At 39.7% G+C, this 26,225-nt stretch overlaps 1 protein-coding gene and 2 pseudogenes across 1 annotated transcript in view; all 3 read right to left on the reverse strand.

The window, feature by feature from the left end:
* The window catches only part of LOC109214949, an 801-nt gene extending 328 nt beyond the window's left edge, over positions 1–473 (reverse strand). Inside the window, exons 1-2 of the mRNA XM_019378928.1 lie at positions 95–473; positions 1–7 (exon numbers count right to left, since the gene is read on the reverse strand). The exon at positions 1–7 is cut by the window's left edge and continues 328 nt beyond it. Of these exons, the coding sequence (XP_019234473.1) occupies positions 1–7; positions 95–473 (386 nt within the window). The remainder of the gene's footprint in view (positions 8–94) is intronic.
* A 7,201-nt stretch (positions 474–7,674) lies between these two features.
* LOC109214950 lies at positions 7,675–17,176 on the reverse strand (annotated as a pseudogene).
* A 939-nt stretch (positions 17,177–18,115) lies between these two features.
* The window catches only part of LOC109214951, a 21,827-nt pseudogene continuing 13,717 nt past the window's right edge, over positions 18,116–26,225 (reverse strand).

Consider the following 26,225-nt stretch of genomic DNA (forward strand, 5'->3'; position numbering starts at 1 on the left):
AGTTTGTCTGAATAACTTTTTGATATTTAGGCTTGAATATCCTGCAGTAAACTCCTAGTTGATTCCAGCTTATCTTTGATGACCTTGAATTCACTGTTGTTAAGCTGCTTCAACAAAGATCTTAGAATCTTCAACTTCTGCGATATATTCTTCATAGGGTCATGATCATATTGTTCTTTCCATACTCCTTCCAGAAGTGGTATAAAGCTTGGATATTCTGCCCAAACATTAAAAAATCTGAAAGGAATCTTGCCACTTGGTACTTGTGTTCTTATAGAGATAACCATTGGAGCATGATCTGAAATGAATGGAAGCCTATATTCTGCTTCCATATGTCCATACTCTTGCATCCATTCATCATTCCCTAAAGCTCTATCAATACTGCTATATACTCTATCTGCTCCTTGTTGTTTATTTGACCATGTATAGTAGTCTCCTCTCCAAGTCAGTTCATGTAAATTCAGGGTCTGCATACGCTCATTAAAGTCTTGTATTTCATTTCTAGTAACTGTTTTCCCACAAATTCTGTCTTGTATTGTTAGGACAGAGTTAAAATTACCCCAGATAATCCAAGGTTCAGTATTCTGAGGTGCATCAGCCTTCAGTTATTGCCATAGAGGTTTCCTTGCTTCAGTAGTATTAAATCCATACATTATTGTCATAAGACAATTTATAGTATTTTGTCTTCCTACAACTCTACAATGAATTGTTTGAGCAGATTTTCCTAAAACTGTAATGACATAACTCTGAGGATCCCAAAGAATCCAAATTCTCCCATTTATTGCATAATCAAGATTTATTTGTGACCTCTGAGGAGCCGTATGAGGTGTATCTCCAATTATAGCCCCTCTGGGATGTAAAATATATCTCTTCTAGTGAGCTTGCCATCTAGGTGCCACTAACTGTGAAATCTGAGCTGCTTTTTCCTTCTTTACTCTAGTTTCCACTAACCCCAATAGCTTTATATTGTTCTCCTTTATATAGGTACCTAACTCCTTTTGTTTGTATCTCTTGTTGGTACCCCTTATGTTCCATACCATCCAAGACATATCAAAGTTGAGATTGCCCACCTATATTAGGTGGTTTCAAGGTTGCTATCACAGCTGCACTCTGTATTGTTTGAGGTCTTTGCTTCACTGGAGACATTATAGCTTTGGCATAGGTCATTCGAGTGTCATCTACTTTCATTTTCCCTTTGTCTATCTGCCTGCATGTTTCAATTACTTCCTCTTCTTGCTGATGATCTTCCTTACTTTCAATTAGCTTAGAAGTATTCACATCTTCCTTGCTGTCTTCTTCACCTTGTTTTTGGCTCACTTCATCAATTGTAGCTTTAGCTGGCTCCTTAGTTCTCCATATTTGTTTCACTGGTGGTGGCTTCCTATTCCTGGGCTGAGGAATTTGCATATCACTTTCCTTTGGAATTCTACTACAGTTACGTCCTGCTTTTAAACATTTTTCACAGAACTCAGGTTTGCAATCATATTCGACTGCTTGCTCAAAAATCATCCCTTCTTCATTCATGACTGGAATGCCTGTTGGCAAAGGCTTTGTAACATTCACTTCTATCAGGATTCTAGCATAGGAAATTCTTGTCTGTTTGGCAGTACATTCATCTGCAAACATAGGAATCCCTATTGTGCTTGCTATTCTACTCAGTGAATTCCCACTCCAGCAATTCATGGGGAGTTTTGGAAACCTTACCCATAATGGAATGTCTGTCATGAATTCTGCTGCAAAATCAAAGTAAGGAGACCAGTGTTTCATTATCATTGGTCTATTATTCACTGTATAAGGCCCAACACACATGATTTCCTTCATATCCTCTAGTGATTGAAATCTCACAATATAATATTCTTCATCATGATAAAACAGATCTGGCATGGCAACTGTGTTCCACATCTGATTTATGTACCTTTTCATATAGTTGTATCCTGGTTTTTCACCCAAAACATAGACTATTAAGGCACTCTTCCATTTCAGATTTTCCTGGTCAATTTCTGACTTCTCAAGCTTAGCTACTAGATTCCCTTCTATAATTTCAGGAGTAATGTAATTCAGTGTCATACCATTTGCTACAGATCTATTGCTTGTGAGTACTTTAGCCCAGGTAGACTCTGTGGAGACAACTTGGTTTTGCCCCTTGTTCATTAATGGAACAGTAATTCCAGCTAGTGTCTTAGCTGTATTTTCCTGTTCTTTGCTCAATGGAACAATAACTTCTCCACCTGCAGGGGGTGTGATACTTCCTCGTAAATCAACATGCATAGGGATTGGACTCTGATTTGCTTGTTTCTGCTGTTGTTTAGCTGATCCTGAAGCTTCTCCATGGTAGATCTGTGTTAGAGGAACAGATCCAGTAATCACCTTCGATGTTCCAGAAATGGTTTCCATAAACTTTGTTGAGCTCCTTTCCATGGCGTTGAGCTTAGGCATTTTGTCATCTACACGGATTTGTTGCTTTCTAGGATGTCCACGAGCTTTCTTACCAGTCATGGCAACGACGACGCACGTTTGCTTAACATGCGCCGAGAGAACTTGGAGAAGAAAGCTTAATAATTGTAATTTTTGAAAAAAGTAATATTTAGAGTTAAGTTGAAAAATAATATTTAAAATTTGAATTTATATTTATACATGCATTTCACTTGAAAAAATATTACAATTTTGAAAAACTCATTTTCGAAAAATCTCCAAGAACTTATAAATTTTTATGGACAAACAAAGTTTTTTTGAAAAAAAAAATTCAGAAAAAAAATCAATTGACAAACAGGCCATAAAACAATATTCATATAATTAACTAATCTTATTCTTAGTTACTTAAACCGTTATTCGTAAGAGAATTAATAAATTCGAAAGTTACAGTTTTTATTACTTATATTAAGCTACGAAAATCTTGTTCTATAGGAATGGGAAAATTGTAAACACGGCAACCTAAATCAAGCTACTCCGTGATTTTGACGCGATACAGTCCTTTATCTTTAATCTCTTCTTGTTTCAGCGCATAAAGATTTTTTTTCATTTTTTTTTTCTACTGAACGAAAATATTCTTTCTATATGTACATATACTATCTGGAATAGGGGTGGCAAACATGCAGGTCGGTTCAGATATGATCGGGTTGAAAAAAACGGATAAAATATCCAATCCGACCCATATTTTATACGGATAGAAAACGGGTTGACCGGCAGATAATATGGATATCCATATTATTCATGGCCTCTTGAATATGATCACTTTTGGAAAAATTTCTAGTCTTCCAAACTTGAGGAAGCCCTAATTTGAACCTTTATAAATGTAAAAGTTAAACCCATTGAATATTCGTTTTTTAAGTGGATAATATGGTTTTTATCCATAGTTGACCTATTTTTAAAATATTCATTATCCAACCCATTATTAATGGATAACATGGATGGATAACTATTTTTGTTATCTATTTTGCTACCACTAATCTGGAGTGATGGCAGTAAATCAACTTTTGAAGTTGGAGGGGGTGAATCATTTTATAAGTTAAATAGAAAAGAATGGGAAGTTTAAAGCCATAGTCTTCGAGTCAATTTGGTCAATCCTACATATGTAGTGTCATGGGCGGCTTTCCAGCCATGCCCCATAATCCCTTAGATGCGCCCCATGGCGTTCTAGCAAGCCTCCCAATGCCTAGCTTCATGGACGATCCCCTGGTCTTGGCTGCGCCAAGTGACAAGCGTGCATGTGCCTTTGTCGCCCCACCGATAGCCCTCGCCAGTGCCACCCGCAGGCAGATGCCAACAACGCCGCGCGTACAGACCGTGATGCCAAAGACAAGGTTGCTGACAACGGATCTGTATCTACCTTATAGTAAACTAAGTCCTTTTCATTGTAAATATAGTGTAGTTTCATTTCATGTACTTCCGTTATGATTCTCTAGCTTAGTTAGATCAAGTCTTGTAACTTTGGTTTATTTTTTAAGCGCTTTTAGGTGGGATCAAGCAATCAAACTCTAGCAAGCAAACAATTCTCTGTACTGGTGTCTCTCCCCCTCAACACCGTGCTGCTTTTCTGTAATAGCTTTCATTAATGCAATCAAGCTTTCTTTCATTCTCAATTCTCATTTCTGTTCTCTCAGTTGCTCTTGACATTGGTTTTTTCGTACGACACTGACAATCTCGTCTAGCATACGGAGGGGACCTCAGCTGGCAGATAGTAACTGCACTGACATCAATTGCTTAGCCTTACGTCGCCCAGCCAAGGAATCTCACGAAGGCGCCGCGTAACATTTGGTATTAGAGCCTAGGATCGATATCGGACGAGGGAACACATTGCCATTACTACCATTTCTGACCATGGTGAATCATGGGGACGGCATTGTGGTCCTTGAAGAGACGGTTGACGTATTACGGTCTATCATGGATATGGTGCTTGAACTAAGAACTAGCCTAGTGCAAAGGTTGGACGACCTGGACCGCGGAATGCTCCAGGCCGAAGTTGACATAGAAAACATCAGTCGCGACTCTGAAAGAGACAGGCAAACAGCAGCCACAGAGGCAGCCAAAATTTTTGGTAAATTTGAGGGCCTCCAACAGGAGCGTGCCGAGGATTTATTCTACAGGGAACAAGAGGCAGACAGGTTGACTGCCATGCAACAAACTATAGACAACTTGACAAGCCAGCTTAATGTTGTCAATGCTGCTTTACAAGGCCTGCTTCGAGGAGGAGGAAACCAAATCGGGGGTGCTGGAAAGCTTCATCTTCGACATCGAACAATACTTCAATGCCGTGAGGGGCTTAGAAGAAGCTAAGAAGGCAGCAATTGCTTCCATGTATCTTCAGGATAATGCTAAACTCTGGTGGCGGGTAAAGTACGAAGCCATCAGGGCTGATGAAGATGCTCTCAAGACATGGGCGGAACTGATGGCAGCCATACGCCTACAGTTCTTCCCCGAAAATGTTGAATACAATGCAAGGAGAAAGCTATGGGAGCTCCGCCAGACCAAATCAGTACGGGACTACGTGGGGGAATTCTCCGCGCTCATGTTGAACATATGTGACATGTGGGACAAAGACAAACTCTTCACCTTCTTGGAAGGGTTGAAACGTTATGCCCGTATGGAGCTGCAAAGACAAAGGATAGATACCCTACCCAAGGTGATCCAAGCAGCTGAATGCCTTGGGGACTATCAAGTGGAAACTGGGAAGGATAGGCCTCAACCGCCTGTCCGAGCAGGATACAAAGGGGGCCAGCCTAGAAATGGTGACCCTAGCAAAAGTGGAGGAGACCGGTGCAACAAAATCTAAGGCTCCTTCCTCAGGCAACAATAGTGCTGCGTCAAACAACTGATAGGGGGAGAAAACCCCTTTTAGGATGCCGTCATAGTGGCAGACCACATTGGAATAATGAATACCCACATGCACAGATGAACGCCCATCAAGCTTTTGATGATGGGATGGATGACGACACAGATGATGCATACTAGACCGAACTAGTAGGTGCCTTCAATGCAATTGTTGGCTCTATTTTTGAGGCCTTAGCGGGAACTAGTGCTGGTATTCGTAAGAAGAAGGACCTCTGCCCAATCACCAAGAAAGGAAGAAATAAGGCGGATAAGAGGACTCCTGTTAAATAAGAGAGGACCTTAATGTTCGTCAAGATAAAGGTAAATGGAAAGCCTATCCGGGCAATGATAGACACGGGTGATACCCACGACTACTTAGCCTCGACTCAGGTGGAGCGCCTTGGTCTACTTGTAGGAAAGGGCAGAGGTCGTGTCAAGGCTATCAACTTACCTCCTCAGCCAGTGGGTGGAATAGCCAAAGAAGTAATAGTGAAGCTTGGCCCCTATGAAGGAAAATTGAACCTGCGTGTGGTGAACATAGATGACTTTGAGTTGATAGTTGGGTTGGAATTCCCGAGGCAAACCAACACCATACCCGTACCATACACAGACATGCTACTGATGATGGGAATAAACGGGGCCAAGCCCTGCATTATCCCGTGCATGTCCATGAAGATGACCACTGAGAACATCTTGCCCTTGCAGTTGAAGAAGGGGGTCAAAAGACATGAACCTACGTTCCCGGCTACCATATGTATTGAAGATATAGAACGCTCATCGGGTCCCATTCCTGCACCCGTGAAGGAGCTGCTACTGGAGTTTGAAGACGTCATGCCACAGGACATGCCAAAGCGACTCCCACCTAGGCGCATTGTGGACCATGAGATTGAGTTGGTGCCGGGTGCGAAGCCACCCGCCCGAGAGCCTTACATAATGTCACAACCCGAGCTCACCGAGCTTCGGAGACAGTTGACGGAAATGCTAGACACAGGGATCATTGTGCCCTCCAAGTCCCCATACGGGTCCCCTGTGCTATTGCAAAAGAAACATGATGGCAACCTACGACTCTGTGTCGATTATCGGGCTCTAAAAATTAACATGAAGAACAAGTACCCTATTTCGCTAATGGCAGACTTGTTCGATAGACTAGGCAGTGCGGCGATGTTCTCCAAAATAGACCTGAAGAAAGGTTATTGGCAAGTTCGGGTTGCAGAGGGTGATGAACAAAAGATGACCTATGTGACAAGATACAGGTCGTGCGACTTTCTGGTTATGCCATTCGGCTTGACAAACGCTCCGGCCACATTTTGCACCCTGATGAACCAAGTCTTCCGAAAGTACATTGACATATTCGTGGTGGTCTACTTGGATGACATTGTGGTATATAGCCAAACACTGGAAGAACACCTGGAGCACTTGCGGAAGGTCCTAGCCTGATTGCCAAGCACGAATTATATGCGAAGCTATCCAAGCCCACTATTCATTAATGCAATCAAGCTTTCTTTCATTCTCAATTCTCATTTCTGTTCTCTCAATTGCTCTTGACATTGGTTTTTCCGTACGGCACTGACACACTCGTCTAGCGTGCCCTTCCAAGGAATCTCAGGAAGCCGCCGCATAACAGTAGTCATGTAATCAGATGATCACTTGATGTCAAGAAAAACAAAGTAATTTCTCTTGTTCCTGTGCTTGTATGTGTATCAAAGTGTTCCATCCATTACCATCATATTGATGAAGCATTTTACTTCAATGTGATATAAAATGTATAATACATAAACATGCTCTCAAACTTGGCCTCTGCTGGCAAGTATGCCCTCCAACTGTGGGTGTTCACAAGTAGGCACCTCAACTTGTCTTCACTTTTTCAGTTGAACACTCCAACTTGCAGAATGATCATCTAGACACCTCCAAAATGTATGTGCCATGTCAGTGTGCCACGTCAGCATTTGTGTGTACATGTTCAACTTTACACAAGTTGAGGTGCCTACTTTTTTGCATCTAAAGTTGGAGGACATTCTTGCCACCCGAGGCCAAGTTTAAGGGCCTGTTTATATATTATGCCTTTATAGAATAGAAGCGATGATTTACGACAACCCCATCAGAAGAAGCCTCTTAAACGGAAGTTAGAAAAAAGCCTCGATTTCATTACCTATAAATTATTGCACACTCAATAGTAGTCTAGAGCTGATCAAATACATCTCTTGACAGCCAGACAAATATATACAACATATGACTTACATATAGTAAAAGAAAAGTGGTACAAAGACCAACTATTATTTTTGACAACAAAGATGAAAATTCCTTAGCATAGAAACTAAGGAACCACATTACGATATAACAAACAATAGATTGAATAGAGACAACCCCTCAATCAGTGCAGCAACGGTACATGAAAAACCTCTCCATTGGCCTTCCACATTCTGCACACACTACCATTTTTGGAATATTACCATCAAGTCCGGGTACAATTAAGCGATTGCAGTGCTGAGGAGTGTGCAATTGCAGGAAATAATCATTAAGTGCGGGCACAAATCCTTTTTCTCTAGCATCTTCCTCCCAAACAGTGTAATCATCCAATGTTTTTGTGAATATCTGACTTTTGGCTCGTGCCATTTCGAACGATCCTCTGCTTATCAGTGCCCAACCTTGATCACTTCCATCAAAACTCAGCATTGTCAACACTTCTTGCATAATTTTATCTTCTTGGATTGTCTTTCCAAGCTGCATTTTGGAGTAGAACATGCTCTCTATTCTTGTCCAAAAGTACCAAACTGATCTTAAGTCCATCAAACAATAACTCAGATTTTCTGCTGTTACCATACTGTTGATAATTCGAACTCGCTCCTCATTGTTGCTCTTCCCCACATACATCATTAGTAGATCAATCCCAGCTCTCTGTGCTACACTTTTTGCTGATTTTGTGAAACTACGGATCCATTCGACGTCTTCTCCTCCATACAAACAGATAAACTTCCCACTCGTCATCTGATTGCCACATTATTGAATTAGTGCATGCATGTGAGTAAAGGGCATCCCAGTGCACTAAGTTCCCTCTATGCGTGGGTTCAGGGGAAGGACCGGACCACAAGAGTCTATTGTACACAAGCTTACCCTGCATTTCTGCAAGAGACTGTTTCCACGGCTCGAACCCATGACCTCGTGATCACATGGCAGCAACTTTACCAGTTACGCCAAGGCTCCCTTTCAGTACATGGATGTGAGTATAAACATAAAATTGCAAGTGATGTTTGTTGTAAGCTTACCCATTCAATTAAATTCTGATCAATGCCATCGACGACTAGCTCAAGATTCCACGCTCCACAAAGCTTCCTCGTTGGAAATAGTGAAAGGATAGGCCAAATTTCCCCAAATCCAAGCCATGTGAATAGCATTTGGACAAGCCACTTTACCCTGTTATGGATCCAAGGTTACAAGCTGCGAGCGTTTCTGTGTTAAAACACAAAATCAGAAAGAAAAAAAAACTGTTAGAAGAATTAAAGAAATCTGGAAAATAGTAGAGAATCAGAAATATTCCGAGTCCACAAGTTTCTTGTGTGTCCTTAAGGAATTTTAACCCCCTCACAAGTTGCCAAGGTAATAGATTAAATCCTCCCAGGATAAACGGAATAAACCTTCCTGCAACAGTGGCAATACAAACTGCAGGATCCCAACGAACTCAAAGAATGGAGCAAAATCACACTTACGAATTGGAGAGAGAGAGACTGCGAATTAGGATGCAGTATATTCAAAAAGAAAGAAGTTCTGGAGTGTTTTTCGTGTGTAGAAAATGGAGCCTTGCCTCAGAATTTATAGGCAATTATCAGAAGAGGTGTCTGGAAAAGGTGCCTTTTCAGAAGAATACGCTGCCTGCCGCGGTTCTACCGCGGTTACGGCAGAACCGCGGTCAGAGAGGCTCTCTGAATCTGCCTGCCGCGGTTCTACCGCGGTTACGGCAGAACCGCGACCAGAGAGTCCCTCTGAATCTTCAGCAGGGTTCTGGCGTATTTTCAGCAGTGATTTGGCATTTAATTAGCCGAGCCGAGCGAGCGACGATGACGACGCGAGAGTTCATTCTCTTCAGCTCCTTTTAAGAGCTTTAAGAAGTGATTCTATATATAAGCACACAAATGTGATTGTCCCTCACCAATGAGGGACAAAGTGCAAGACAAAAGTTCACTTCTTCAAATTTTCATTTTTCCCTCCATTTTATTTCCCTCCATTTCCAATTCACACTTCTTCTACTTTAAAGCCCAATGGCTTAAAGTCCAACAATCCCCCACATGAATGGGAATGGTTGTATCAAGAAAGATCATAGATGAAAGCTGTGTGATTTGCAAGTAAGGATTAATTGCATCTGGATAAGTAGGTTTCCCTTTGAACTTTCCGTAGTGAACATATGTCGGATATACTCGGTCAATCGGTAGATTTGATATCTTTGAACCGTCGAAATTTAGTGTATACCTAGACAACCATATGTCACACAATCAACCCTTAACCGTCTTTTAGTTCTCATTGTTGTGTTCGTTTCAGCCATGAACACCGCCTGGTCTCATAAGTGCGTAGAGAATTGGCCTTACAGAATTCTCATTGAAGCGGCTTCCACTTCACACTTACATAGGTGATTTCTAAACGTGTAATCCTTTAGATTGACACTATTTGATAACTACCACATCAAACTTAGGTAATCATTAAAGAACGTGTAAAGTTCTATCCTTGTTACTGAACATTGTCTTCATCACGAGAAGGGACCAAAGATTTTACTTTGACAATGTTGAACCGGTCAATCACAACTTTGTTTGAGCTCCTTGAACCTAGATCTTGGAACATCCAAAATTCTAGGTAGAGTTACCGCCATGTTGACTTGTCATCGGCCACAGTCCCATTCCCTTAGATGATTTCTCAACTCCCTCTCTAGTTAAGCCTTTTGTAAGCGGATCCGCCATATTATCCTTTCATCTTACATAATCAATAGTGATAATTCCACTAGAAAGTAGTTGTCTAACGGTGTTATGTCTTCGTCGTATATGACGAGACTTTTCGTTATACATAACGCTCCCTGCCCGTCCTATTGCAGCCTCACTATCGCAATGTATGCAAATAGGAGCCAAAGGTTTTGGCCAGAACGGAATGTCTTCTAAGAAATTTCGAAGCCATTCAGCTTCTTCACCGGCTTTATCCAAAGCTATAAACTCTGATTCCATTGTAGAGCGAGCAATGCACGTTTGTTTGGAAGACTTCCAAGATACTGCTCCTCCACCAACAGTAAAAACATATCCACTTGTGGACTTTGTTTCTGTTGAGCCGGTTATCCAATTTGCATCACTATATCCTTTGATAACCGCAGGATATTTATTGTAGTGCAAAGCGTAGTCTTGGGTATATTCCAAATATCCCAGAACTCGTTTCATTGCCACCCAGTGATGTTTGTTTGGATTACTTGTGAATCGACTAAGTTTACTTATCGCACAAGCTATATCAGGTCGTGTACAGTTCATGATGTACATTAAGCTTCCCAACACACGAGCATACTCCAATTGAGACGTGCTTTCACCTTTATTCTTTATAAGATGATGGTTTAAGTCAATTGGAGTTCTTGCACTTCTAAATTCCAAATATTTGAATTTTTCAAGTACCATTTCACGTAATGTGATTGAGACAAAGCTAGACCCTGAGGAGTCCTCTGGATTTTAATTCCTAGAATTACATCGGCAACTCCTAAGTCTTTCATATCAAACTTACTAGCAAGCATACGCTTAGTAGCTTGAATGTCGGCAATGTCTTTGCTCATTATTAGCATATCATCAACATATAAGCAAACAATGACTATATGATTTGGAACGTTCTTAATGTAAACACATTTATCACATTCATTAATCTTAAAGCCATTTGACAACATGGTTTGGTCAAATTTCGCATGCCATTGCTTGGGTGCTTGTTTTAGTCCATAAAGGGACTTAACAAGTCGACACACCTTCTTTTCTTTTCCCGGAACCACAAACCCTTCAGGTTGGTTCATGTAAATTTCTTCCTCCTAGATCACCATTTAAGAAGGCTGTTTTTACATCCATTTGATGGATTTGAAGACCATACAAGGCGGCTAACGCTATTAGCATCCGAATGGATGTAATTCTTGTTACCGGCGAGTATGTGTCAAAATAGTCAAGACCTTCTCGCTGTCTAAATCCTTTGACAACAAGTCTTGCCTTGTATTTGTCAATAGTACCATCGTCTTTCATTTTCTTCTTGAAAATCCATTTAGAACCCAATATTTTATTACCTGGAGGAAGGTCAACCAATTCCCATGTATGGTTGCTCAATATGGATTCTATTTCACTATTGACAGCTTCTTTCCAATATTGTGCTCCTGAGGAAGACATTGCTTCCTTGAAGTACGAGGTTCACTTTCTAACAGAAAAGTCAGAAAATCTGGACCGAATGAAGTAGATGTCCGTTGACATTTACTTCTTCTCGGATTTTCCTCATTAGGCATACCATCTGTTATTTCCTCCTGAGGTCGTTTTGACTTTTGGTATGTCACTTCACTTTCCTTTTTATACGGATAAATAGTTTCAAAGAATTCAGCATTATCTGATTCTATTATCGTATTAATGTGAATCTCCGGATTTTCTGACTTATGAACTAGAAAACGATATGCCTTGCTATTGGTTACATATCCAATAAATACACAATCAATCGTTTTTGGACCTATCTTAACCCTTTTAGGTTTAGGAACTTGTACCTTAGCTAAACAACCCCACACTTTGAAGTATTTCAAGCTAGGCTTCCTTCCTTTCCACTTCTCATAAGGAATGGATTGTGTTTTACTATGAGGTACACGGTTGATTATTCGGTTAACTGTAAGTATAGCTTCCCCCCACAAGTTTTGTGGTAAGCCAGAACTTATCAGCAACGCATTCATCATCTCCTTCAATGTTCGATTCTTTCTCTCCCAATTCCGTTAGATTGTGGAGAGTAAGGGGCAGTTGTTTGGTGAATAATGCCATTTTCCAAACATATTTCTTCAAAAGGAGATTCATATTCGCCACCCCTATCACTTCTTATCATTTTGATCTTTTTGTTTAGTTGTGTTTCAACTTCACTCTTGTATTGCTTGAAAGCATCAATTGCCTCATCTTTACTATTAAGTAAATAAACATAGCAATATCTCGTGCTATCGTCAATAAAAGTAATAAAATACTTTTTTCCACCGCGAGATGGTGTTGACTTCATGTCACAAATATCTGTGTGAATTAAGTTTAAAGGACTTGAATTCCTTTCAGCGGACTTATAAGGATGCTTAGCATACTTTGATTCCACACATATTTGACATCTGGAAAATGCAATCAAATTTTGGCAATACTTCTAAATTTATCATCTTTCGCAATGTTTTGAAGTTGACGTGTCCTAAACGCGAAGCCATAAAGTGTTTGACTCAAGTAAGTAAGAAGAAGCATTCACTTTATTGATAGGAACTGCTATTACATTTAGCTTAAAAAGGCCCTCATTCAGGTAACCTTTTCCTACATACATATCATTCTTACTTAGTACAACACTATTGGAAACAAAAATACATTTGAATCCATTCTTGACAAGAAGTGAAGTCGACACAAGATTCTTGCGAATTTCTAGAACATGGAGAACTTGGTTTAGAGTTACTATTTTTCCCGACGTCATCTTCAACGCAATCTTGCCAACTCCTTCAATTTTGGCTGTAGATGAATTTCCCATAAAAATTGTCTCGTCGGGTCCTGCGGGGGCATAAGAAGAAAATAACTCCTTGTTAGCACAAACATGGCGGGTGGCTCCAGAATCTATCTACCATTCTTTAGGATTTCCTACCAAGTTGCATTCAGACAACATGGCACACAAGTCCTCCATTTCTTCAGCTTTTTCAACCATGTTAGCTTGATTCTTCTTCTTCTTATCATTCTTTGGTGCACGACAATCCACGGCCTTATGCCCAGATTTTCCACAGTTGTGGAAATTACCCTTGAACTTCTTCTTGCTTGGGTAGTTCTTTGGTCCAGAAGCCTTCTTTCTCTTCTTGGTTTGTGCCGCCTCCTCAACAATGTTAGCCCCCATTATTGTCGAGTTCCCACGTGACTTCTTTTCAGCATTTTTGTTGTCTTCTTCTATCCTCAAACGCACAATCAAGTCTTCAAGTGTCATCTCCTTCCGCTTGTGTTTTAGATAGTTCTTAAAATCTTTCCACAACGGAGGTAATTTCTCAATGAAAGCGGCGACTTGAAAGGCCTCATTTATGACCATACCTTCAGCAATAGATTCAAAATTAATAATAAGATAAATCTTATTAATAAACTTATTGATTCGGGTCATACCTTCAGCAAGGAGGTCATGCACAATGACTTGTAATTCTTGGACTTGAGTTATGACCGACCTAGTGTCAATCATCTTGAAATTCAAAAATCTAGCAGCCACAAACTTCTTAAGTCCGGCATCCTCAGTCTTGTACTTCTTCTCAAGCGCATTCCATAATGCTTTTGAAGTTTCCATGACGCTATAGACATTGTACAAGCCATCTTCCAAACAACTCAAAATGTAGATTTTGCACAAGAAATTAGAATGTTTCCATGCTTCAGTTACAACAAGTCGTTCATCATCCGGAGTACTTTCTGCCAAGACCGGAGGATCCTCCTTGATGAAACTTTGCAAACTCAACGTAGTAAGATAGAAGAGCATCTTCATTTGCCAACGTTTGAAGTCAATACCGGAAAACTTTTCGGGTTTTTCTGCTGGTGCCATAGCATGAGCAGGAGTAGAACGGCTTGACGAGGCAGCAGCACTCGTAACAGTAGCTCCCGTTCCTACAACATTTCCATTAGTTTGGTTTTCGTTCGTCATCTTTTCTATAGAGTTGGAAACACAACAGAACTTTGTTAAATCAGTGAAGTTTTGATATCTTCAAACTGAATACCAAACCAAACATACAACACGTAACAATGGTAAAATTTTTATATACTTCAAACCCGTACGTTTATTATTCCGGTAAAGTTTTTATATACTTTAAACCGGACAGAACAATTATTGGAGTAGAAAGCACGAAGGCTTTAGTCTCCAAAACAGTATACAAAATATGAATAACAGTTTAATATATGTTTCAACACAGAAACGTTAGCATAAAATTCCTTAAGCTTGTGAGCGTTACTGTGTTAAAACACAAAATCAGAAAAAAAAACTGTTAGAAGAATTAAAGAAATCTGGAAAATAGTAGAGAATCAGAAATATTCCGAGTCCACAAGTTTCTTGTGTGTGCTTAAGGAATTTTAACCCCCTCACAAGTTGCCAAGGTAATGGATTAAATCCTCCCAGGATAAAACAGAATAAACCTTCCTGCAACAGTGGCAATACAAACTGCAGAATCCCAACGAACTCAAAGAACGGAGCAAAATCACACTCACTAATTGGAGAGAGAGAGAGACTGCGAATTAGGATGCAGTATATTCAAAAAGAAAGAAGTTCTGGAGTGTTTTTCGTGTGTAGAAAATGGAGCCTTGCCTCAGAATTTATAGGCAATTATCAGAAGAGGTGTCTGGAAAAGGTGCCTTTTTAGAAGAATACGCTGCCTGCCGCGGTTACGGCAGAACCGCGGTCAGAGAGGCTCTCTGAATCTGCCTGCCGCGGTTCTACCGCGGTTACGGCAGAACCGCGGCCAGAGAGTCCCTCTAAATCTTCAGCAGGGTTCTGGCGTATTTTCAGCTGTGATTTGGCATTTAATTAATTATTAAATAATTAAATAAATTTTGTCCAAAAATAATCTTATCGATCGATTGCCGAAGCCGAGCGAGCGACGACGACGGCGCAAGGGTTCATTCTCTTCAACTCCTTTTAAGAGCTTTAAGAAGTGATTCTATATATAAGCACACAAATGTGATTGTCCCTCACCAATGAGGGACAAAGTGCAAGACAAAAGTTCACTTCTTCAAATTTTTATGTTTCCCTCCATTTTATTTTCCTCCATTTCCAATTCACACTTCTTCTACTTTAAAGCCGAATGGCTTAAAGTCCAACACAAGCATCATTTTCTTGGAGAAATGCCACCTTTCTTTGACAAACTTGACGATTGCTGGCTCTAACAAAGAAGGATGGTGCAATGTGTACCACGGCATAACTGCTTGCAGCTCCTTAAATTTCATTTCCTGCTCTTCATTTCATTCCCTTGATCTATCAACAATTGGAAGCCACACTATTTCGTATTGAAGTTCTGGCCTTGCCCTTGATTCAGTGTATATATGAGACAGTACTAACAGCTCTTCAGGGCTGGCGTCAAGATCAGACAGCAGAAGCAGAACAGTCTTTCTTCTAAGCACCTCAATACTAGCCTGAAGTCAAGGAAAACATAATCTTTAACACACGAAAAACATTATATTTCTTTCAGGTTAAAAGAAGTAAAATTTGAACGTACCCTCGTGTGAGTGGTTCCTACTTCAAGTGGGAGTAAATCGTCCTTGATATAAATCATTCCCCTGTTTATCTTCATGTTGTCGAATTGGGTTGTCTCAAAGAGGTGCACCAGCATCTGATAGTACTCGACGTGCATCTTCTCCTCTGCATGCATGGTATTGATATAATTAAGCCCTTATAGAAAATTCCAAGAACTAGCTCAAATTCTAGTTTAAATCATGATTTTGTTACTTTATGATGATTTCTTGATTCCTTGTGAAGGATTTTGAAGTTTCAATTTCACTAAGATACTTTATTATGTATCTTAATCTGTCACTTCTCTTCCATTTTCTTGTATATTTATGATTCGATGATTAAATCTACTCACGAATATGATGATAGCAACGATCTAATTCAGCTCTGCGGTGATCGCTTATGTTTCTCAGCTTGTGAATGGACCTTGACATTTCCCATGTGTCTGATGCGGTAGCTGCTATCATCCTGCATATTCCATTTGTTTGCATGTATTAATGTTACTTCCATTTGAACCAAATTAAATTCGTACACAAAAAAAGAAATATTGTGGCTTAACGGAGGGACTTACTCGTAGTTCATTCCAGGAAGGCTAGTTAGTTGAGAAGCACAGGCAACAATACTTTTAATGGTCCAATAAACAGCAGTAGGAATGTGGGAAATAGCAATAGACAGAGGTGGTTGATCTTCAGAGATGTACTGAGAAGGAAGCCTCTTGATCTCAATTATACATTTTGTTACTTCCAAAATGGCCTCGATAAGTTCGTTGATGGCATCAAATCGCGACTTGAGGGAAGCATGGTGTTCCATAATATCTGGTAGCTGTTTCAAGAGAGCCACAGATTTTGCCAAAGGATGAGTAGCAAACATCTGAGCCACCAGCCAGAATTCACCATAGGTAATGGCTAATGCTGCTAAAGATAGCACGAGTTTTGCGTCCCATTGGTAGCCAGAGAGCATAGCTAAAATTGCCATTGTTGTTGAATGAGTATCCCCTCCACCTGAGCACTTGCATGTCAACTGCAATTACATTTTGTAAAGATAAACGTGTTATAGCCAATCTAATAAAAAGAAAAGTGTGTGGACACACGGAATATTAGTCAACCTCGCAAGAGACTTTGTGTATGATATCAAAGGCAAGTGATGCCTTTTCTTCTAACTTCAATGCTTCAATGTTGGCTTCATGAGGCTGAGTAGTGCCCTGAAAACATATAGCATTGCAATCAAAAGTTAAGAAAACAAAACGTCGGTGTTTTGACAAGAAATGTGTTTAGAAAATTAGATTATATATCATGTAATCAAGCTAAGAAAAACTAAATGTTACATGTAACCCGCCATCAATGCGAGCAGGGTAAGCATGTTGAAAAATCTCCTCGACGACATGGAGGATGATGTCCACATCAACTTCGCGACCATCAGGATTGGGAGCATGCATGCATGCAAGGTGTATATAGTGAGGAGAAAGATGGGAATAAATTAAGGGTAAGGCAAAATGTAAATGAATCGAGTACCTTGCTTGTAAGACTGTAAGAGGCTTGCTTGTAAGCCAATTATTAAATATATCCGGACGAAGGCATGTGCCAACTTTCTGGCAAACGAAAGGCACAAATACAAAAGATTTACTAATATGGGAAGATGAGACCAAGGAATCAGGATTTAGAGTTTCTTCTCCTAGCAGATTTAAAAGATTTTAAGTTTTTGTACTTTTTTTCAATTTACCAAAGTGAGTAGTTGTTTTAGGAGGAACATGGTCAAATGTATCCTTACTATTGAAATCGCGACAACTTTAACATCTGTTTAATTTTGATCTCATATTATTGCATGCGTCACTCGGAAAAGTCCTTTTTATATATACACTTGACCCCTAGTTGAGCTCCAACTGTTCAACATGATGGTAATTTTAAATCATAGTCAAAAGTTAAAAGATCAATTTGAATCTATTTTCTTGAAGAATTTGAGCAAATGACTCTACTAGTTTCAAGCTAAATGTGATGACCCGCCATGTCATTATGCCACATAGGCACCATTTAGCATATACTAATGCCATGTGGAAGCTTATATAGGAAGAAGGCTAGCACGCGAGAAGATTCTAGAGAAATATGGACATTTTCTTTGGAAGATCCTATATCCCTATGGATTTTCTAGGAAAGTCCTTGGAATCTTCTAGGCTTGTAGAGAATTTTAGAGAAAGTCCTTTTCTTGTAAATATTAAGAACTTGTGTAACAATTAATATTTACACACTAGCCCCTAGAAGAGGGAAGAAGATAGAAAGGTAACTAGCACGCCTAGCAGCACCTCGAAGCAGTATATATCACACTTAATCTGTGAACTTAATGGCCTGGTAATATTCTGGTGCGATGTATCCTAAAGTTCCTACCACGTGTGAAGTTGAAACATGCGTAAGGAATTCTGGGACTGCTTTGCAAGGCCAAATTCTGCAATTCTGTGTCTTATTTGACCTACAATCTTAATTTCTTATTTAATCTGGCGCATTTTAATATTCAAAGCCTTGCTTTCTCAGTGAGTTCTACAATATCCTTTGGGGGTTCTACGATCTTCTTTATAGCAATAATCTTTATGTTACTTCCTATTAACTCAACTTTATACACTTCTCCACATCCACCTTTTCTAATTTTTTCCAGTGATGCCAATCCGCCTACATTCTCCAAAAATGCTAAGTCCTCGGCTTTCTTAATCAATGGACTGAAAATTGTTACACGTAAATCATCCTTACTGTAAGGCCCCGTTAAAATTTTCTAATAATTTAAGATCTTTAAAGTGCGCCAACGATATTTGCGAATAACGTATTCGAGTATTGAAGGAGACCTAGGGGATAGAACCATATTATTTTAACTTGAAAATACATATGGAGAGTGTTTTGGAACATATTAAGGAGGTTTGCAAGTGAGAAGAAGTTGTTTGGAACGATATGGAAATGTTAAGAGGAATAGATTTCTAAATTTGCACAACACTTGGCTTTGAATGGGTATAACTCTCATAATACAAACATATTTTCAATGAATTTTGCCCCTGAAATGTATTCCTTTGAGTCTAGTTTCTAAAGCATCAAGTCTTTCGTCATTTGGACATTCCTACTAAAAGTTATGATCAAATTACTAAAGTGAGACCACCCTGTTATTAGTTTGGCGGATAGTGAAGAGGCTCGCTTCGCCAGACCGGGCGCGGATCCTGTCTTCCCTTGTATGTCCCTTGTATGTTGTGGGCATCGAAGTGAGGCGCACTTCGCGAGACTGTGTGCGCCCAAACTTCAGGTCCTTTTAAGTCATTCCATGGGCTCATTTCCCCCATTTCATTTGGACGAATTTTGGAGCTCTTCACCACTCTCTCTTGACCTCCAACTCCTCCCATCTTCAAGGTAAGCAATCCCAATTATCTTGGTGTGAAATTCCATTATTTCTACACTAGTATTGATGAGATCTACATATAAAATACTTAGATCTTCAAGAAATTTCTTCAAGAACTCAAAGGAGGGTTTTGCCAGATTTCTTCCAAAAGGTAATCCTACACCCTTAGACTTACATGTATGGATATATTATAAGAACATGAGTATGAATTAAGTATTGAAACTTATATTATGGTGATTGGAAGCCATAAGTTTCCAATTTAAATACATAACCATTGTAGAGATTGAAAGGTGATTATTTGATGGAATTTTGTTGGTTGGGTGTAGATGGATAGTCATGTATGTGATGTTGAAAGTTATGAATTGTTTAAGAATGATGGCGGGATAAATAATTGGTAAATGGTAGTAATTGGAGGAACTAATTCTATGGTTAAGAGATGTAGAGATTCATGCCTACTAGATGCTTGATAAAGTGCCTAAATGGCCTAAATTATGAAATTTGTTACTAATACTGGTCCCATTGGATGTTATTATTGTAGATTGAAGTTTCTTAGTGTAGTGAATCATTGTAGTATCATTAAGGGACGAATTTGAAGTATGTTGGCTAAACTACTCTTTTGAAAATATATTCAAGGATGTCCCTTAAGTTTCAAGTATTGTTGCCTCAAGTTCCTAATTCCTATGTTCCAGGTTATCCCTTATAAACTTGACTATTTCGAATGAGCGTTATGTCGAAATATATATGTTCAAAGTGTTTATTGCGTATTAAATTGTTATGGCTTTGAGTCGTGTTTCAAATGAAAGCTAGTATGCCAAATTGTGTGAGAAAAACTCGATATGCCTAAGACTCTTAATTGCTCATATGTGTACCTAAAGTCTTGATTGGAAATGTCTTGTTGTTGATAATATATATAGACGCTTGAAAATAAAATAAGTGAATTGGGGATATAGAGTGTGGCCAACATGCCAGAATGAAAGTTATACTTGTGGCTAACGGTGCCAATGAAATAAGATGATGTGAGAAAGATTATGAAATGAACTTTAATTCAACCGTTCCAAAATTATTTCAAAAATACAATTGCCTAAAAGCTTATGTACTCAAGTCATGCCCATATGTGGTTATTTTAACTAATGCTATGCTTTGTGAGTATTTTCAATGTGTTTTGCGTTCTTACATACTTGTGAGTGAAAATGGTGTATTGCCCTTTTGGGGAAAGGTATTTCAAGAATAAATAGTGTGTTACTTGTTTATGATTTTAACTTGCGCACCGATTGCCAATTATTTTACTCCATTCTTGGAAAGAAATCTATTGTGCTTAAATTCTTTATTTCTAATGAATTTAAAGTGGTGATTTCGGGAATATTATATATGTTGATATTTATGATGATGATACATGAAGGAAGAAATGAAAGTGTGGAATATCAAATACGGCCACTGTGACTTGAATAAAGAATCTTGTGAATGGCCAAAAGAGCAAAAGGAATATTGTTGTTGTTATTGGTTAAAAATACTAGAGGAGATTCATACAATGTGAAAGATTATGAGGTAAATACATTTGTACCTATGTTACCTTTGTGTGCAAAATCAAAAATAATATTTTTGGGAAGTATCATTAGTAAACCGAGGAAGGGTTGTAATAACCCACGCCTCAAAACTACACGTGTCGGTGTAGGAGTGGATTGTGATTATTTCCCTTATTTGGGATGAGATTGATGGGTTGATATTATTTACCTTAATTGGGATGAAACTGGTAATAATTGTGGATTGGAAAAGTCAACCACGACATATGTGGGAAGGCAGCCTAGCTGATCGAGTGGAGATCGGACGCCATGTTGCACACATGGTGGTACTATTCTTGGTAACACTTTTCTTTCGTACCACATGTCAAACCACATTGTTAGTGGGGAGGTGGCCTAGCCGATCGGGCGTGATCGGACTCCAAGTTAAAAATACGGTGGTATATCGGTGCCAATGATCTCCCAACCAATAATATATATTAATTTCGTATTTTGAAAATTGTTATGTTTCAACCGGACATTTGGATATTGTTGATTATGACTTGTTGTTTCTATGGTTTTCCCTTTCTTATATGGACATTCTATTTTGAAAGAGGTAAGTTAGCTTTACATACTAGTACTATTTCATATGTACTAACGTCCCTTTTGTTGGAGGTGCTGCATCTTCAATGGATGTAGGTGGTTCATCAACGGGCAACTTTGGTCTTCGTTAGCAGTTACTCCCTATTCAACACGTTTTGGTGAGCCCTACTCTATTGCGGGCTTGATATCATTTGATGTTGTACTTTATGTGTCACGACCCAAAAATCAACCGTCGTAATGGCACCTATCGTGGAACTAGGCCAGCCTCAACTCAACAACCCAACATCAACCACAAAAAAAAAGTTTGAAAACATTAAGGGAAGCATTTGACATTAAAGAAAACTGTGTGAAACATAAGAAGATCCCAAAGTGATACAATCTAGCCCGAAACCAGGGTGTCACTGAGTATATGAGCGTCTAGATTAGAAAATACAGTCCACTAAAGATATAAACTGAAAGTACGACAATGATAAAGAGGGAGAGTCAAGGCCCGCGAACGCCATGCAGCTACCTCGATAATCTCCAAACTCTAGAACCTCGATCAGCAACCGCCGCTACGACCAGTATCGCCTGGATCTGCACACGAGGTGCAGGGGGTAACGTGAGTACACCAACTAAGTTAGTAACAAGTCTAAAATTTTGACTGAAAGGTAGTGACGAACTCAACCTCAACAGGTATAACAGAAGTAAATGTGCAGAAACGTCGGCATGCTTTCAAGTCAAATATATAGCTCAAGCAGTTAAGTAGGTATAGATCTGAACAATGTACGATATACAACTCAGCTATCTCTACATGCTAATGCACAGACTGTATGCAATGCATCATGTGCCTCCACTCTCAAGTGCTCAACCACTCGAAACAGTATATGTCCATCCGACCTAGGGAAATTCATCCCGGAACATACACATTACTGACCGCAAGTCACCTAATACAGAGGAAAAAGGGCAATCCAGCCCTGCGGAGAAATCCATCTTCAGGTATCAAGTACTTCGGACAAATCCATCTTCAAGGAAATCCATCCCCCAATAATATCATCAGCGCTCACTAAGGGTGTGTTACAGACTCCGGAGGGGCTCCTGCAGCCCAAGCGCTATCATAATCATCAATATAACCACTGCGGCGTGCAGCTCGATCCCATAACTGTCACTCATAACCAGGCTCTTGGCCTCACTCAGTCATCAACCTCTCCAGTCTTATCACGGGCTCACAATGTCATGAAAACCACCCGGAACAATGATATGATGAATCAATAAATAACTGAGACTGAGATATGATATAAAAATGCATGATCATGACTAAGTATGGAATATTAAATGAAAACTAGTAAGATGACAGCAAGAAATGACCGCTAGGGGTCCAAACAATACCGGCACAAAGTCTAAACATGACATCTAGCATGATTTACAGCTCAACTACTTTATCACATGATGAAAATAGGTATACCACCAGGATAGAGTCACTAAACGGTGCCATGGAGTCATCCAGGTCACAGTCCTCACGGTTCACGCCCGCACGCCTGACACTTGGCATGTGCATCACCTCAATACAAATCACATAACACATAGTTCGGGCTTTCGAACCCTCAGAACCAAGTTTGGAAGCGTTACTTACATCAAAACATGCAAAATCCTACTACACAATGCTTTTGCCTCTCAAATCGGCCTCCAAACATCTCGAATCTAGCCACAAGCAATACAATACGATCAATATAGGCTAAAGGAACCAATTCCACAAGAAAAATACCAAATTATAGCCAAAATCCGAAATCGACTCAAATCGGCCCCCGGCCCTCGTCTTGAAATCCGACAAAAGTCACAAAACCCGAAAGCCCATTCACTCACGAGTCTAACCATACCAAATTTATCAAAATCTGACCACATTTGGTCACCCAAATCCCCAAAATCCACTCTCCAATTCACAAGCCCTAATCCCCAAATTTCCAACTCAAATCCCTAATTAAGTGATGAATAAAGCTATGGATTAACGAAATTTAGACCATTACGGGTTAGAATTACTTACCCCAATGTTTTCCCTTGAAATCCTTCAAAAACTCGCCTCTCTCCCGAGTTGCTCTAGTCCAAAATTGAAAAATGGAAAATAAAACATCGAGCTGATGCTTTTCTGCCCAGCAATACCGGACCTGCGGTCCGTTGGTCACTTCTGTGGCGCTGCACCTGCAGAAAATTCCATCGCAGGTGCGTATTTCACTTAAAATCCCATCATCCGCTCCTGCGGATCCAAGACCGCATCTGCGTCTATCGCAGGCGCGGGAATCCATCGCACCTGCGGCCTTCCAATGCACCTGCACCCAGCTGCCCGCATCTGCGACCCTCGCAGGTGCGGGAAAAACTTTGCATCTGCGGATCCTGCCCAGCTCCTTCTTGTCTGCATCTGCGGCACCTCCTTCGCTTTTGCGGGCATGCACCTGCATTTCCCTCTTCGCAGGTGCGATTACACCAGCAACAACAGCACTTCAGCTGCATTTCCTCCACTCAAATCAAGCCGTCAACCACCCGAAATCACCCTGAGGCCCTCGGGACCACAAACAAACATACCAGCAGGTCCTATAACACGATACAAACTTAGTCAAACTTTCGAATCACTCAAAACAACTTCAACACACCAAATTACACTTGGATTCAAGCCTAAAGGACTTCAAATCTTCCGAATTTTACAAACGATGCCGAAACCTATCAAATCACGTCCGAATGACCTCAAATTTTGCACACAAGTCAGAAATGACTCCATGAAGCTACTCCAACTTTCGAAAATCCAATCCGATCCTGATATCAAAATTTCCACTGCAGGCCAAAATTGCCAAAATTCGAACTTTCGCCAATTCAAGCCTAATTCTACCACGGACCTCCAAATCACATTTCGGACGCGCTCCTAAATCCAAAATCACCTAACGGAGCTAATGGAACCATCAAAATTCAAATCCAAGGTCATTTACTATGTGTCTCAATTCACTCCGAAACCACTCCGAATCCGAATCAACTAACCCGATATATCATAACATAGATGTAGCACACAAAAAAAGCAGGAAATGGGGCTATGGGGCTATAACTATCGAAGCAACCGGCCGGGTCGTTACATTATGTTTTGAGGTATAGTCGGGGCCTTGTTGTCAATATTTCGATATTACTCTTCTGTTGTACTTAGAGGCTCCGTAAATAGGTTGTGGGTGGTGTTTGATGTGGGGAATTGAACTAGAAATGTTGGTATTTGGCAAACATATTTTTTATTATATCTATAAACTTGTAATATTTTGGAAATTATCAATGAAGCTACTAATGGAAATAAAGTAGGAGTTGTTAATTATATCTTTTTAGTGTTTGATTAATTAGTGAATCCCCTCTTTATTCATGGATGAGTTTGGGTAGAATGAAATCTAATATCCACCGGTCGCGCTCCCCGAGTTCGGGGCGTGACACATGCTCCCTTTGATGAAAAACATAACTATCTTGACGATAAAGGAGAAGACCACCTCAGATAAGGCCCCTACAAAAGATCCAGCCATGATTCCAAGAATCCATACGCATACCTTTGTTTTTGTCTTGTTATGTTTGTGCACTGGTACTACAATTGCACTAGGTCCTGGAGCTGGGGCATTTCCTGAATGCGACTGTGGTGCCATTGCAGATTTGTGACTTGACCTTGTTGAGTTTTCAGCAAGAATGTAACACTTAGAAACATAATATTTCCGATTCAAGTCTGCTGATAATTGCTTAATTTGACTCATGAAAAGCACCAGACGTTCAGGAAAACTATTCCCTGAAATGTTGAGGAACCGAATATTTCTGAAAGATTTCAAGGATTGAGGTATTTTAACAGTTTAGATGTTATCAACAAACGACATTTTTTCAAGGTTGGGAATGTATTTCAAGAAATTGAGGTTCCCTGATAACTCATTAGAAGAGAGGTCAATGATTCGAAGGCGGACAAGAGATGATAATTCATATGGGACTTTGCCAGAAAACTGGTTGTTTTGAAGGTTCAAGATTTTCAATTTTCAGTAGTCAACAATTTGAGTTGGGATTCTGTCAAAAAGGTGTTGATACCCAATTTTCCCTATATATTTTTAATATGCAAAACACCTTCCAAATAGCATAGATGCATACATAAGCATGTCCAAGTGTTTTATTATTTTTCCATAATTTTTAAAGGCTTAAATTGACTTATTTTCCCCTTTTTATCCATAAAATCCCCAATAATTATTTCCAAGATGATTATCTTGAGAATTCTTCTATTGGATTTTTATATTTATGCGAAAATATGGCTAAGGTAATTTTTACATATTTTACAATTATATTTAGTATTTTCTAAAGCTAAATTGCACATAATTGTAATATTAGCCACATAATTGCAATATTAGCTATTTAAGGTTTAATTATGTTTTATACGCATAAAATTGGATCCTACATTTTAAAATTGTTAATTATGTATTATAAAATGCTTTAGTACTTTAAATTTATTTTCAGAAACTATTTGCTATTTTTTATAAATTTAAAAGGCAAAACTGGCTATTTAAGTAACAGCCCCTTTTGTATTTCAATTATAGCCTAAATCAAACCCCAATTCCTAACCCAATTATACCCATCAGACCAAGCCCAAATCCAATTTTATAACCCGACCCACCTACCCACTCTAATCTCGACCGTTGATCTCCCAGATCAACGGTTCCCATTACCCTTACCATTTTTAAACCCAAACGACCCCCAGAGCCTAAATCATTTCTCACCAGTCCGCCGCCCTTGAATCCCCTCTCCTCTCCAATTCTCTCTGAAACCTAAAGCTAACCCTAGCCGCCGCCACCCTAATCCCCTTCAATCCCCACTCAATCCATGGACTCCCATGGCTGTTTGAGCCGTATACCAGTCTCCTATGTCTCCTGGTGGCCTGCTTTTGTGATTTCATGGACAGATCTCGAAGAGATCTGGTCCAGTCCTTGCTCAACTTCTATCCATGGTCTTTTCCCGGCCATCCCTGGCCTTTCGAGTCAGATCCATGGCTTTTCC

Source organism: Nicotiana attenuata, unplaced genomic scaffold, assembly GCF_001879085.1.
Source record: "Nicotiana attenuata strain UT unplaced genomic scaffold, NIATTr2, whole genome shotgun sequence".
Taxonomy (NCBI): Eukaryota; Viridiplantae; Streptophyta; class Magnoliopsida; order Solanales; family Solanaceae; genus Nicotiana; species Nicotiana attenuata.